General features: G+C 42.3%; 5 protein-coding genes across 5 annotated transcripts; 1 reads left to right on the top strand and 4 right to left on the bottom strand.

Annotated features, from left to right (window-relative positions):
* Positions 1–206: 206 nt before the first annotated feature.
* Bfra_007442 (putative mfs maltose permease protein) lies at positions 207–1946 on the bottom strand (the record flags this gene model as incomplete). The annotated part of the gene is made up of 1 exon (XM_037337814.1): positions 207–1946. One exon carries the CDS (start codon positions 1944–1946, stop codon positions 207–209), a length of 1740 nt encoding a protein of 579 aa, XP_037187194.1.
* A 726-nt stretch (positions 1947–2672) lies between these two features.
* On the bottom strand, positions 2673–4008 carry Bfra_007441 (putative arb2 domain-containing protein; the record flags this gene model as incomplete). Its single annotated transcript, XM_037337813.1, has 3 exons — positions 2673–3706; positions 3757–3872; positions 3941–4008. The coding sequence occupies 3 exons, from the start codon at positions 4006–4008 to the stop codon at positions 2673–2675; spliced, it is 1218 nt and encodes a 405-aa protein (XP_037187193.1).
* Positions 4009–4563: 555 nt separating this feature from the next.
* Bfra_007440 (putative mitochondrial 37s ribosomal protein mrp2 protein) lies at positions 4564–5500 on the bottom strand (the record flags this gene model as incomplete). The annotated part of the gene is made up of 3 exons (XM_037337812.1): positions 4564–4974; positions 5069–5240; positions 5394–5500. 3 exons carry the CDS (start codon positions 5498–5500, stop codon positions 4912–4914), a joined length of 342 nt encoding a protein of 113 aa, XP_037187192.1. The 3' UTR covers positions 4564–4911.
* A 1108-nt stretch (positions 5501–6608) lies between these two features.
* On the top strand, positions 6609–7900 carry Bfra_007439ia (putative btb poz domain containing protein; the record flags this gene model as incomplete). The annotated part of the gene is made up of 2 exons (XM_037337811.1): positions 6609–6787; positions 6844–7900. The coding sequence occupies 2 exons, from the start codon at positions 6609–6611 to the stop codon at positions 7898–7900; spliced, it is 1236 nt and encodes a 411-aa protein (XP_037187191.1).
* A 1651-nt stretch (positions 7901–9551) lies between these two features.
* Bfra_007438 (uncharacterized protein) lies at positions 9552–14279 on the bottom strand (the record flags this gene model as incomplete). The annotated part of the gene is made up of 5 exons (XM_037337810.1): positions 9552–12156; positions 12207–12286; positions 12560–12575; positions 12695–14176; positions 14236–14279. The coding sequence occupies 5 exons, from the start codon at positions 14277–14279 to the stop codon at positions 9552–9554; spliced, it is 4227 nt and encodes a 1408-aa protein (XP_037187190.1).
* Positions 14280–14512: the final 233 nt, after the last annotated feature.

Genomic DNA, 14512 nt, shown 5'->3' with positions numbered 1-14512 from the left:
CATTTACATGCTTTAACCCCACCAATGAAATAGGATCGAGGTTAGAGACTAATCAGTGATGTAGAACGAAAGCACTAGCTGCGATTTTTGAACAAGAGAAACGCTTGCGCTCCTAAAAGGAACACAATTCTTTTGAATAGAATAGACACATTAAGCAGCACAGACACTGGATTAAACGCATCAGGTGGCGAATACATTCTACAGCATTACCATGTTCTGCCTCCTGTACTAGGTGGCGGTGGTCTTCGATCTTCCACCTCTCCAATTCTCCTTTCAGGTAGTACATCCTTTGCTCTCCTTATCCTATCGCTCACTACACCTTCTTCAGCCTCCCATCGACCGGTTGTCTCTAGCTTTCCTCCAAATCCTAACCATCCCCCCTTGGCATTCTCTCCGTTACCCTTTTTCAACTTCTCATCTTCTGCTAGGTTTCTGACCATCTTTTGCCAGTTGCCCAATCCAACTTCCAGACAGGACTTGCACACTTTCTTCGACTCCTTATCTAAAGCCCTTCTCTTCCTTAATTCTACTTCCGATATATCAACCGCTTCCCTTGTCCAAGCTAGGCCATCTTCTTTGCTTTTAATGCCAGCATTAGAGGTGTAGAGAATCTCTCCAATATATGTCATAAGAATTGCTTCTTCGCATAGTTCCTTAGGATTGCGCAACGGTGAAGATGTTCCATCAGATGGAGCAGGTGGGTAGGCGGGTGGTGCAAGGGTCTCTTTGAGGAATTTCCATACCGTCTTCCACATTGGTGGTTCTTCATCATCTACGGTGAGAGTGTCAATCATATGTTGCTGCGGAGCTGGAAGACTTTTCCTCGCCCTAAGGATTGAAAGAAAGATTGGAAGTGATTTTGAGATGTTAGAATGTGTCGCATGATGAATTGCAAGTGCTGTGCTTGTATTCAATAGGTTTTCAGATGGCGGGCCTGCATCAATATTCAATGTGTGAGTGTGGGGATCGATCGACGAAGACGATGGGTCGGAAGATGTCGAAATATCCATTGCCCATTTGTACATCTCCATAGCTGCTTCTGGAGTTTTCTTGAAATCTAACCAAGCAGCATATGCCAACGCTGCATCCACCCTCTGCTTTTCTGTAAATCCTTTAGTGGTAAGAATGCGCATGTAGAACTTTTCCGGTGGATCGTAGGCCTTTTCGCAGTTTTCTTCTTTTGGAGGAGGAGGAGAACCGACTTTGATTGGTTTAGGTTTAGGATTCGATGGACCGCGCATTTGATTTTTCGGGAACCATATATCTCTCGTCGTGTCATTGACCCAATCATCCAGATGTTCTGCTGTGTTCGCAGCTCCCATCAATACGCCATAATATCCTCTTCTCCATTCCTCTGATTTCTTGGTAATATCGTAACCAGCTTTACCTACCCCAGCAACCAAGATCCCTCCCTCATCTTGTTCCTCTATATCCTTTCCATCAAGTTTCGGATCCTCTAGTCTCTCCAAAAGCTCTCTATATCCGATTCCCAAATTCTGCCAGTTGACTGGAATCAGTCTTTCGAGCCCTTCTTCTCCTTCCTCATTATCCATAGTCATCCTGTAAATAACCCTCGTCCTCCACCTCCATTCTCCGGGACTTGGGAATTGGTGATTGAGCCATTCTTGATGGATTCCCCATGCTACAAATAAGAACAAATTTACACCAACATAAATAAATATTATGTATTTTCCAGCTTTAATGAACTCGGATTTAAGCCAATTTTTCGTTTCCGTAGAGATATATCGAACGACAGCAGGTTTGCGATGGGTGGAAGAGAGATACGGAAACTGAGGACGAGGGGTTGGACGGCGAAAGGTTGTGTGAGTGAGAGATTGTGAGAAGCCTGGTTTAAGACTTTGAGTAAAGAATCGTGGCGATGAAGTATTCGGTGGGCGGAAAGGTCGAAGAAGAGGTATTCTACGTACTGGAAATCGTGGACGCATTTTGACACAAAATGTATTATTTGAATTATGAAGCTGTTGAATATTTGGAAATATTGAATTTCAGGCTTCGGTCGCAAGTTTTTCCAGCCGATTTGAGGCCTTACTACACGCCAGTTGCATTGACTTCAAACGGCGATAAATAAATAACCTACCAAAAGATGGAGAAATCAATCTTTTAATATTAATCGTACAATTATATACTGAAGTGTTTTGTTTAATTATTTAGTAGTAATCCCTCATCTAATAATCTCTATATATTCTCGTAATATCACATACCAATAATGGTTCATATCCTGATATTCCACAGTGAAGCACTGCCCACAACGCTGCTCTATCACACAAAGCCCGCAGGGGGAGTTCTTTCTCTTGATTTAGTACAGGTGCATTCGAATATTGTTATAGATATTGTGTAGTCACAAGATGATCCTGTTGTAATTTCTGATCTTTGATATATGCAAGTCGTTGCTCTTCCTACTACATCTGGTGGTTTCTTGCAGTAATGATCCCCTTAACTTCAATGACTTTAAACCATTCCATCAAACTAATTATCTCGAAAGAAGTTATCACCACCCTTTCGAATCATTCCACGGTCTTCATTTGCAGTTGATCCAAAAGGCTCTCTATGTCATGTCGTTCCGCTGTCTCTCAGCATCCAGTCGAATACGTCAAGAGGAGTAGGAAACCGGTGGCTACTTAGTAGCTCCGTACCAATGCATGAAAAAGACCTTATAAATCAACCCGCTTGTCAACTTCCCCATCCTCAATCTTCAGCTCAACTCCATCCTGTCTTTCTTCGTCACCGAATCCCTCATCCCCAAAGCCCAGGTCTTCGCAGTCTTCTTCTCCATCATCCATTCTCACAAAGGTTGGATTTACATACTCTCTACCTTGACTGTCCCAATCTGCAACCTCTTGAAAGAAGTCAATAACCGTACGATAACCTTTGGGCAAAAGACATTCGGTATAATAAGGTTCACTCAAACTAAACACCGGAGATCCAAATGCCATGACACGCCGAGTGCCATCAGGACCTGCGAGGTAGGTACCTGCCGGCTCAGGAGAGTTTAAGTAGACACGACCACGGGCTTGCATCCACTCGAGAAGGAGTGGATTCCGGTAATCAATAGATTGCCACCATGTAGCTAAAGCTGCGAAAGCTTGCATGCGGGATCCCCACTTCTTCCAATTTTCCAGTTTGTCCAAGAAACGAGTTACCCCCATGGCACCTTCAGAAACCCCGATTACATCGATTTTGGCCACCATTGGCATAAGTTCTTCAATTACATGATTGAAGATATAATCGATATGTTCATCTGTATTACGATTTCCGGGAACTGTATTTTTGATAGCATCAAGGCGGGTGGTCTTTTCGACACAACTAGATTGAGGTAATGCGGACCAGGTCATTAAGGTGACGGGTTTTCGGCCGCGACGGTACCAATAAATTTGGCCCATATTAGCGAGAATGATGGCTGGTGGCTCAGATTCACCTGGGGCCGCGCCCTTCTCTTGAATATACTTGACCATATTTACGGCAGAGCCAATATCGATTCCACCTGCCCCTCCCAAGACACGATGAGCCAAAATTCCAATATCGTCCTTAGGTTCGTAAAATAGAACGATAACTCGAGTGGCAGTGGAGAGATTGGGAGATGTTAGAATATGGATATGTGGAGAAGTTTCCGCAACATTGAGAGGAAGAAGGATCTTTTGGAGGCCAAGGCTGAGAAGACGCTCCATTACAATATCACGAATGGCATCTAAGTTTCATGTGAGCCTCAGTGAAATACTGTAGGTAAGTGGAACTCACGATTCATAGCTTCACGTTGTAATTGATTGTATCGATCATTTTTGGTAAGGAAGAACTTGAAGTAAGCCTTTGGATTCTCGATAGATCGAATTTCATCTTTCTCGTTGATGAAGTATCTGGGTACAGGTTAGAGATCTTCGAAACCGTTAAAGAATAGGTATAAATATGAAAGGTGTATATATACCCAAGCCCGTCAAGAGTAGGTTCAAATTTAGGGTCTTTTGGAAGACCTGAGGGTAGTCGACGAAACATCTTGGTGTATCTTGTAGTATCTTGCAGTATGGTTTAGTTGGATTTCGTTGAAATTTATGTTGAACAAGTTGAGTTGAGTTGAGTTGAGTTAGCTTACAGAAGGAGTTGAGATAATGGTAAAAATCACGAGAAGAGGGGTCGTGAAAGAAACCCAATCTAGTGAATGGATGGACCAAAACCAAATAGAAAGATAGAAAGATATGAAAGTGAATTCGTGTATCGCAATTTATTTGAGAAATATAGCTAATAAGTGTTCAACTTTGAAGTTTGGCGTGAACCTGAAGTTTGTATGTTTGGATGGTGCTTTGTTGGTGTTTGTAATGGAAGAGGGTTGCATTCAAGACGGAAGAAGAAGTGGAAGTTTTCTGCAAGGCTACCAAGTATAGATGGGAATAAATGCTTAATTCGGGAAATTGCAGATTCAGTGTTGATATCAGCAGCGATAAATTTTCTCACGGCAACTACCCATTAGAAATATCGACCTTCGCCCTCTACATCTGTAGATATTTTACATCTTGTGTGAATGAAGGTTGAGATTCGTGTTGCTACAACCTGGCCAAGGATTGATCTTTGCACGACTCTAGTATTTGGCAAACAGAATCCCATTCAAAGATGCGAAGAATTACCAGTGCTACATGAATTGCAGATGGAACAGATCGAACAGATCGAATAGTTCTGTTCTTCGTTCATTTTTTATCCACTTCATCATCTCTGGATTTGCGTTCGGTACCAGTGTAAATCTTATCTTCATGCCCATATATGTTACATGTCAAACGCCGGAGTACTTCTGCAATCGTACATTCGTAATCGGGCTCGTAGCTTTCAGGTTCTTTGACGCTTACTCGCAGGTCCGTATATCTTTTGTCCTTCGCCCTCCATTCATTCGGCCAAAGCATGCATTCTTTACCAACTTGCTTTCTTAACACCCGGTAAATCTCCCGAAAGCGCATTCATTCTGAAGTTATACTGTAATCGCAGGTGCATGATCAGCATAGTCCGCACACTTGCATTTTCCCTAACATCCCTCATATTCCGGAGCCATAGTAAAAGAAGCACATACCCTGGACATTTTGAAATCCCTCAAGATACCTCTTCCTTTACCTCCCAAGATACATCTGTTCCTAATTTGCGTTGGTCTTGTATAACAATGCATTTGAGTCAATTCCAATTGTGCTTGGAAACGAACTCGAGGAGGAAGTGATAGATTGCGGATTATGTAGCGAAGAGCTTGTCTATTCGTGCAGAAGTTTGTATGTCAGCCATTTAAGTTGCAATATAGAATGGCATGAGCCAAGTAGAAATGTGCGAGATGCGGTACAGTGGATAATATAATGAACTGAAACTCAAAAGAGGACAGGACTTGAACAAGCTAGAATTGAACATACCTTTCAGTCTCATGCTCAGCGAACACTTGTCGCTTGGTGTGGTCACGAATGACTTTAATGTTTATAAAACATCCTAGATCAAGCTTTTTGGCTCGAAACATAGACATCTTGAGAACTGTGGGTGTTGAACTTAAAGCAATCACTGAAAATGAGGTTGCGGAACAGCATAATTCGGGAGGATTGTGAAAATCGTTCATGCCTTATGTCCGAGGCTTCAATTTTAGGTAATCCACAAATGCTGATGCTAGAAATTGCTCATGGCATGACTGCTAGTTTATTGAATATTGACATTCAAAATCACGACGGATTAATTGATGATGGATAAACCATTGAATTGGATGTCGCGAAATATTTATGTCAAGTATATATCACTTATATGTCAGCAGCGACGAAGCTGTTACGTCAAGACGTCCAGCCAATGCAGACATTCTCTTTTATATATAACTATAGGTCCGGTTATAGAAGACTAGTGGTCTCCCTCTTACCTTGAGTCTAATAGAATAACAAGTTGTCGGGCGGAAAAAGACAGGAAGTTATAATGTTATGTGTCTCTTCCTCTTGAAGATGATACGTTTTGCGGATCGAGTACCGTCATTGTTGAGAACATTGAGCCAGTTCCTGTCCTACATCACCAGTTGCAGCCTTGCCTTAAAGTTCTTGTAGGTCTCAAGACTTAATAGTCAAGTGGCATCATGCAAATTTGATAATCATTATGAGCTTATAGAGGTCTGGATTGTAGTCCAATAAGGGGGCTCCAATCCCCCAATCCAATTGGAACATTCATGGTCTAGAGTGTAAAGCGCTTTTCTGATACCTTTGGAAGATTGAGAGCTTACAACTAGTCTACCAGTATGGTCGATTAGATATCTGGGACTGTCGAAACACAATATACCCTCTGGTAGCTCCTTCCAACTGTGTTGACAAGAAGTGCAATTTCCTATTCTACTGTATCACTAAATTACATCGTACAAGACTTCGATCTTCAGTCCTCGATATCCAATCATCAATTTATACTTAGCTGCCATCATTAGATTCTAGTTTATTGCTGCGTCATCAGAACACTTGCAGCTCTGAAGTATCTTTTATCAAAAGCCATAACATTGCCTTCCTGTGCTGCATTTCCATTCAGAAAGGAACCCATCTTGGACTCCTTCGGTTAACCCTCAAGCACGTCAATCCAGTGCTCGGGAATTTTTGTTCCCAGAGCCTAATGAGATGTTCTCCTTCTTTTATTCGCGGGGAGCGTCAGGTAAGAAAGCTGGGTCCTACGCCTGCGAAACTTGTGATATACAGTGCAAGACAAACTACCATTTGGAGCAGCACAATCTTGGGAAACAACATTTAGCCAAAGTGAAGGCTGCCGAGACGCTTGAGTCTACTGCAAAGACAGCACAGTCAGTGACATGCTCCTCTCACTGTTCCAATCTCACAGTCTAATGAACTTGATCAGACAGCCAGGGCCGAGAATGACCGTAATAGTCGTTGGAAAAGCCAGGAAACGATATCAAATATCGCATGACATTTTATACGATACTTCTCCATATTTTCGGGAACTTTGCGACAATTGCGCCGAGTCAGTCCAGGAATCCAGCTTCCGGATAGAGGAGGAATGTGAACAATTTGGGATCTTCATCTATTGCCTTAAAAATCAGGATTTGAATATTCCCACTCCCATAGGGGTGGTGCCAGCATTGCTAGAGCTATATTTCGTCGCAGCCAAATATCAAGTCAGCTTCTTGCAGGATAGGATCATAGATCACCTACTAATTATGAAGCGCTGTCTACAAGCATGGGACATTAAACGATTGTACGAGAAGACGGATGCTACTTCGAAACTACGTTGGCTTTGCGCTTGTGATACCACGTTTCTTCTTCGTTCCTCAACGAAAGAAGTACCTGCTTCACAGGACTCAATTGAGCATAACTTGTTGAGAGCAGCAGAAGAATGTCCCGAATTTACATTTGATGTGTTCCGAGTTCAGCTGATTTACAATACCTGCAGTTGGCCGGGCACATACATGCATGATTTTCATGCCTGCGAATTCCATTGCCATGAGGCTGACAAGCTTTGCCATCATATCAATTTTGACGGATTACCCAGACTTCCGGGTAGTTTCGTCGATGCAAGAAATTTGGATGGAGCTTTGAGAGATAGCTCAAATGGGGGGTCTTGGGGAAAAGACGACACGATCGAAATGGCGCTGAGGGCAGCATCAAGAAATCAGTTAGAAGAAAGGTCGAAACGGGCATTGTTAAAGACGAGGAGCCCAACTTATTACAGGAAGAGAGAACATAGAGTTAGCTCTTCAATGATGGGTTCAAAGTATCAGTCGCCCGTATCAGTCAGAAGATTGACGGGAAATAATTGTTTCCTAAGTAAAATCGTTTCAGCAGAACGTGAGCTTTGTCAAAAGAGGATAGCGACTTCGTATTGGATATATAAGGATGATTGGATCAGCTTCACTATACTATGGAAGAAAACAGGAGAGGAGAGGAAGAGACAGTAACGAGAAGAAAAGAGGGAGAGAAGCTAGATAACTAAAAATAAAAGCATTGCAGATGATACCTACTTAGTATAACTGTCCTACACAACATTCACATATACTCATGATCCATCACCTCGAGATTATTACAACGAAATAGCTTCTCGATATTTAATCATGCGATCTAAACGCCCAACAATGAAATGCATACACAAATCCCATCACCAACTTACCCAAACGCACCCATTCATCCTATGATATTCAATCCAGACAATCAATCGTTATGATAACCGTAACCCAGATCATACAACCATATGTTCTGCATTATTATATCCCTTGACTATTGATTGAATCAATATGAGAGACAATACAAAGTCTTGATTGTTGTACATTAGACGATGCAATTATATTTACTAAATCATGCATGGTATTTGTATTATTAGAGTTTTACATCTACCTTCTAGCCATCTCTTCTCTAACAAGATTTAGCACACGAATGCTTAGGTACTCTTCTCTTGAAGACTAGAACAGGGGAATTTTAGATTTATTCCTGTATCTATCTACTACATAAGAAAAGAACGTCGAAGGAAAACAGAACAGTACCATTTCTAGACACACAATAAATGCAATCAAACCCGAAATGACAACAAACCCATCCATTCGCTCCTCGCTCCTCCCTTCACGAAAGCAGTGTTTCTTATCGTGCCTACCTATCTATTCTTGCTACATCCACTCTTCCCAAACATTTCCCCCGTAAATAAAAAAAACCTTCCCCCACTCACCACCCAATATCAAAAACCCTCACAATATTCCCAATCCCTATTCCTCCAACAAAACCAACCAAAAAAATGCAAAAAGAATTTGGAGCGGCAGGGAGTCGAACCCTGGACTTCATCGATTTTTCAACTATCAAGTTCTGATGATCAGAATTGATATTGCAAACGAGGCACTCTACCACTGAGTTACAGCCCCTGATTGGTGGTTGTTTGATGTTGGAGATGCAAGGTTTTGGGATTATATCATGCATACTTCAGAGTGGGGAGAAAGAAGATGAGTGGGTTTCGCTAGGGGTTTGTATGTGTGAGTGAGTGGGAATAGTGGGATGGGAAATTGTGTAGTTTGGATTTTGATTTAGATTTGCTGGGAGGGCAGATCTCAGAGGGTGTAATCTACTTATTACCTTAGCTCCTTAGGTATAGGTAGGTAAGGTAGGTACACGAAGCTCATCCAAACATCTTTGGAACCCCAAGTAGAGAATTTGTACTGAGTGAGGGGTTCTGATCATATTTTGGTGTTGCTTGCTGGGTATCTTGAGTATATGTATTTATATTCTCGGACTTTGAGATATAAGAGAAGAAAAGATAAAATAAAATAAAACAACATCAAAAGCAAAATGGATGCTAAATATTAGATTTTGTATATCGCGCGCGATGCTTGCTTAGGCAGGTCTCCTTTCCATCCATCCACCAATCCATCCACCAAACCGGTCCTTTCTGTCCGGAATGTAAATAAATACATGTACCAGAATGGCTATTGATCGCAGAAAGATCAACAGCAGCAAAAAATCCTGTAAGTAAGAGTTTCCCAATAAAGCCCCTCTTAAGCAAGACTCGCCATGCTAAACTACCTAGATACGCCAGCCAGCAAAATAAACCCATCAGTCATCAAGAAAAAATCAAGCCCGCGGAGCAGTTTTGCTCATATAAGTATCATGCTTCGCAGTCCTATGAGTTAACTGTCCACACCTTTCACAAATATGCGATAATTGACATTTCGTTCTCTTCCTAATACACGTACCCCGCTGCCACATTTGACACGAGGCAAATCTTAATTCGATTGCAGAATCGGGTTGTTCTACCTCTCCAATATGATTTTGTTGGCGATGAGACGAGGAATGAGAATCTTCGGGCCAATTGTCTGAGATGTGCGGAGAATTTGCTTGTGAATGACGATGATCAAGACGGCCTTCTCGACGGAAGTGACTAGATTCTCCTACTGTACGATCAGTACGTTGTTTATCACTCTTGGGAAAAGCATCGTCGTGCTCGTGATAAATGCTTCGATGGCCTCCGTTGCATATGGAGCAGATATGTCGTAGAGTACAATTTGTAACTCTGACTGCGCATCGACCGGCATTCCAGTCTCGGCAGGTTTCAATGGAAGGATCTTTATTCGAAGCTCGAAAGTTTGGCTGGTATTGATGATGATGAAGAGAAGAATGTTGAAGATCGCATTTCAGACACAAGTGTTGGAGTCCACAGGCTTTATTGCAACGTCCTTTGTAGTTGTAGATTAGGCAATACCCAGGTCGTAATGGTGCTACGCCAGGTATATTTCGTGAATTTGAAGTCCTTGGTTGAGTGATTGAGGGTTGAGATTGGACGAGAACTGATGAAGAGGTGACTTTCGAAGGTATATGAGAATGGATTCCGGAATCAATAAAGGACGGCTCTGTATCCGGTTCCTCGGATTCGCTATCGCTATCACTATCGCTGGAATCAGGCTCCTGGTTTATCTCAACTTGGGAAATAGCTTGAGAGATAGATTGTTCGTCATAGGAGTCTGAACCTTCATCAGTCGACCAACCATTCATCATCTCATCATCTTCGTCACTCGAACTAATTTCCGAACTAGTTCCCGAACTTTGCTCTGAACTATCTTCTTCCGAAGGCTCGGACTCGGAATCTTGGATTTTGGACGGTTTCTTTCCATTTACCTTTTGCGATACAGAAGTTTTGATACTAGACTCAAGACTTGAATTGGCGGTCTTTGGTTTCTTAGCGATGACAGAGTTACCGTCATGATTAGTATCATCGTCAGTAACAATAGCTTTTCTTTTCTTAATGCTTTTTCTTGAAGATCCCTTCGAAATTACATCTTCCGTGACAGTGGGACTATCACGAATATCGAGAATATCACGTATAGCCTGAGAGCGTTTGATATCTCCAAGCTTGTTCGTAACAACGGTACCAGGTACAATTCTAGTCTTTTGTGGAGGGAATGACGACAATGGCACTCTCCATGCATTTGCCAGCTGCTCATCATAAGTCTTGGAACCTATAACTTTCTTTCCTGGTTCGACGGAATTTTCTGAAGCTTCACGATCCATATCGACATCAGAAGCCCCATAAAGATCTTCAGTTGGTGCTTCGTTTTTAACATTTGCTGAACTACGCTTCTGCGATTGATCAATTCTTTTGCTTTCTGGAGGAACAACTCTTGTTAAGGGTGGATTTCTGATGGGGGCTAGTGGAGTTGTCGATGGTTGCTTTGAGATTTTCTCTGTGATGGAAGTCTCCATTGTGATTCCTTGAGGCACCCTCATCTCTTGGTCTCCGTCGATTACTTCATTCATAATCGGATGAATAATTTCATGACTAGCCCTTGGAGTCTTATTTCTTCCATTTCCGGACTTAAGGTTTTCATCTTCTGCCTGGAGAGCCTCTGGCTCTGAAGACCTTGACGGTGTACTTTGTCGTGCACTCGAACGCACATCTTGATCAGAAGGAGTATCAATAATCTGTGATCGATCCAAAAGCACAGCATCTTCAACCCCATCAAAAATCTTCGAAATATGCTCTGGTACTTCTGCTGGCTCGGTAATTCCCGTTCGATGACATGTTTCTCCCGGTGAGTGGCAATGAAATGCGCAAACTGGAAGACCAGAATCATGAACATCTCTCCAATCAGTATCAAAACCTCTGATATAATCCCGGTGAAAAAGATCCACCAGATGAAAGTCCGCAAAGATGTCCGGGTTACCCCTACCAGAAGAGATAAATTTCTTGCGATTATCCCTCTGTGATGCAGTTGCAGGTCCCGTTTCTCGTCCCCATGACCAAGCTGCGGATGCCGCAGAATACCATCTCAGTAAGCTTCCTTTTGAAGTATTGTGATATATTTCTTCTGTATGGACATGGATTTCCTGCTTGTGCTTGAAATCATAAACTCGTAAGGCATCAATCGTCTTGTTCATTAAATCATTAAGTGCAAACTCCTCAGCCACATAATAAATCCACCTCAAACGCTGGGTATAGATTGGATCGATGTCCTTCGGCGCATTTGGTACTTTTCCATGATATGCATAAAGAGCAATACATGTGAAAGCATCATATTTATTCTGAGCGCATGTGAGAGTAAATCGACCATCAACTTGCCTTTTCTGGCGACAAAATTGAGCAAATTTGGGAGAAAGTCGAGTCAATGGCCGGGTATGAAAAGTGATTTCTTGTTCTTTGACTCCACCGTTGCAGATTGTTGCGGTTTCAATTCCTAGAATGCTGTAGAGTATTAGCATTCAATTGGTACGAAGGAAGATTGAATCCTTTACTCTGGAGTTATAGGCCATTCATTCCTGTCGTTTGCCTCATCAGAAGCCATGTTGGAAGAATCAATAGAGATCGACTTTATCTGAAGTTACGGATATCAGTGAGATATTGTAATTATTGAGAGAATCCAATCCAAAGTGTCAATAAAAGTGAGCTAAGATCCAAAGTCAAGTGGATTTTCGATTCAACCGCGCAAGGCTGAAAGGTCAAGGGCGAAATTGAGGGGTGGATGGTTCAATCGAGGGAGACGCGACTTAGCGCGGGCCGATGTCTCGAAAGCATGAGATAAATCTCTTTCTCAATATCGAATATTCCAAAAGCCACTATCACATTTTGTCTCACCCAAAATGGTTACAAATTCAAGGTGGTCACTTTAGTTTCCGAGATATATGTATTCATTGTGTTTGGATTCGGATTTGTATTGGTTAATGTTAGATATCAATGGTATAAAGCTGAATGTCCCCCTTTACAAAGACTACATGCATGCAACCTCTTGCACTTGTTATCATCGCACCCCGGGTAAAATCTGCTGAAGTTACTACGAGTTTCTTGTGGAAGGGTGGAGATTTGAGGAGAAGTGGGAGCGGAATTGGAATTGTTAGACATGAAAGCACTAACCCTTGATGTATCAACGCCACGACCAGAATTCGACATTATAGAGCCAGATGTGAGACGACTCGTATCGTTTCTCATAGTAGTAATTTGACCGTTGGATTGATTGAAAAGCACTGGGGCTCTTGGCTTGATGTTGGTCGAAGCTTCTTCATCGTGGCCTTTCCGAAACCCCAGTGCATCACAAATTCGCTGTTGTTGTTGCTGCACCCCTCGAGTAGGGCCTGTCGGCTCAGATTTTCTATCTCGTGAAGTGTTCCCACTGATTATGACGAATGGTCGCTTCCTACTTGAGCTTTCCTTACCGTCGGTTTCAACTGGTCGTTTTCCTGGATTTGAAATAACATCCTCGTTGCTCCCTAGTATTGGACTTTCACTCCTCGGTCTCCTCCCTAAGACAATTGTACTCGCAGATCGATCTACGACATTTTCCTCGTCACCATCTTCCTTCTTGATCTTCTTCGTGCCAATCGTTGTAGTGACCTGCCGAGGCTTCTCCTGTGTGAAGATGGGAAGGTCGTCATCATCTTCCCCCTCTTCTACTACTTCGGAACTTTCACTTTCGCTCACACATCTCTGCAAACAGTCTTTGATCTTATCCTCTATTCTACCGTTACTACCGTCCCTGATATTGATCGGATATGTTTGCCTGTGGGCTTTACTATCATAAGAGGATTTAGGAGACGCGAGTAAGACTAGTCGTTGGCACATCTCTCCTGCCCCATGGGAATGAAAAGTACAATGGCCAAGTCCACTTTCATCAGAAGGAACTCGATAATCGCTTTTTTCATTCGCGATGTTAGATTCGAATTTCAATTGCAACTTCATGACATCGTAAAGAATATCCGCTTTGTCTTTGAAAGCTTCAAGTCGTTTCAGTTTCTGACTATTAGGAGAGCTCGGGCGACCGAAATACCATGCCGCACTTAGAGCACAGTAATACCGTAAAGAGCTTTTCCTGGTAGTATTTTTGTAGACTTCTGGCATGTGCTTGTAGATATCTCGATCAAATCGACAATCATGAGCCTGAATTGCATCCATGGTCTTGTCCATTAAATCAATGATTTCGAATCGTTCGGCCAAATAGTATAATTCTCTCATTTGTCGACCATAAGAGCTAGATCCGGGCCCATCTTCAGTAGGACATGCTGGGACATAGCCTTTATATAAATATGTGACGAGAATTGAAAATGCGTTTTCGAATCGTGGTTCACAGTGGAATTGATATTTCCCCTTCTCTTTGAGTACTTTCATATGATTTTCGAAAGCTGTGGAACGACTGGAGAGGAGTTTCTTATGGAAAGCGACTTCTTTCTTTTGTTTGCCAACTTGGACAGTAACAAACTCTGTCCCTAAGGCTCTGATGATAGAGCGGTAGGAAGTTAGAAATTGATCCCAATTCGAGGTGGGAGTACCTACTTTTCATCTAGAGGCCAATCATCTTTGAAGTTTTGAAGCACCATTTTGAAGTCAGGTTGTGTTGTGGTGTTAGGGAATACGTAGTATACGATGAGAGCAGCCAGCAAAACTCAAGAGTAACGGAATACAGAAAAGAGATAGAAATCAATAAATCCATACGGAAATGTAATACTTCGATGGAAAATCGAATTCCATTACTGCCCCTCATCCCTTTACTTAATTCGACCAACGCGTTTGAGTTGGGAGGAAGACGTGTAACGCACGGACAATCCTGTTT

Source organism: Botrytis fragariae (assembly GCF_013461495.1).
Source record: "Botrytis fragariae strain BVB16 chromosome Unknown tig00000795, whole genome shotgun sequence".
Lineage (NCBI taxonomy): Eukaryota > Fungi > Ascomycota > Leotiomycetes > Helotiales > Sclerotiniaceae > Botrytis > Botrytis fragariae.
This window is presented reverse-complemented; position numbering and strand designations above follow the sequence as displayed.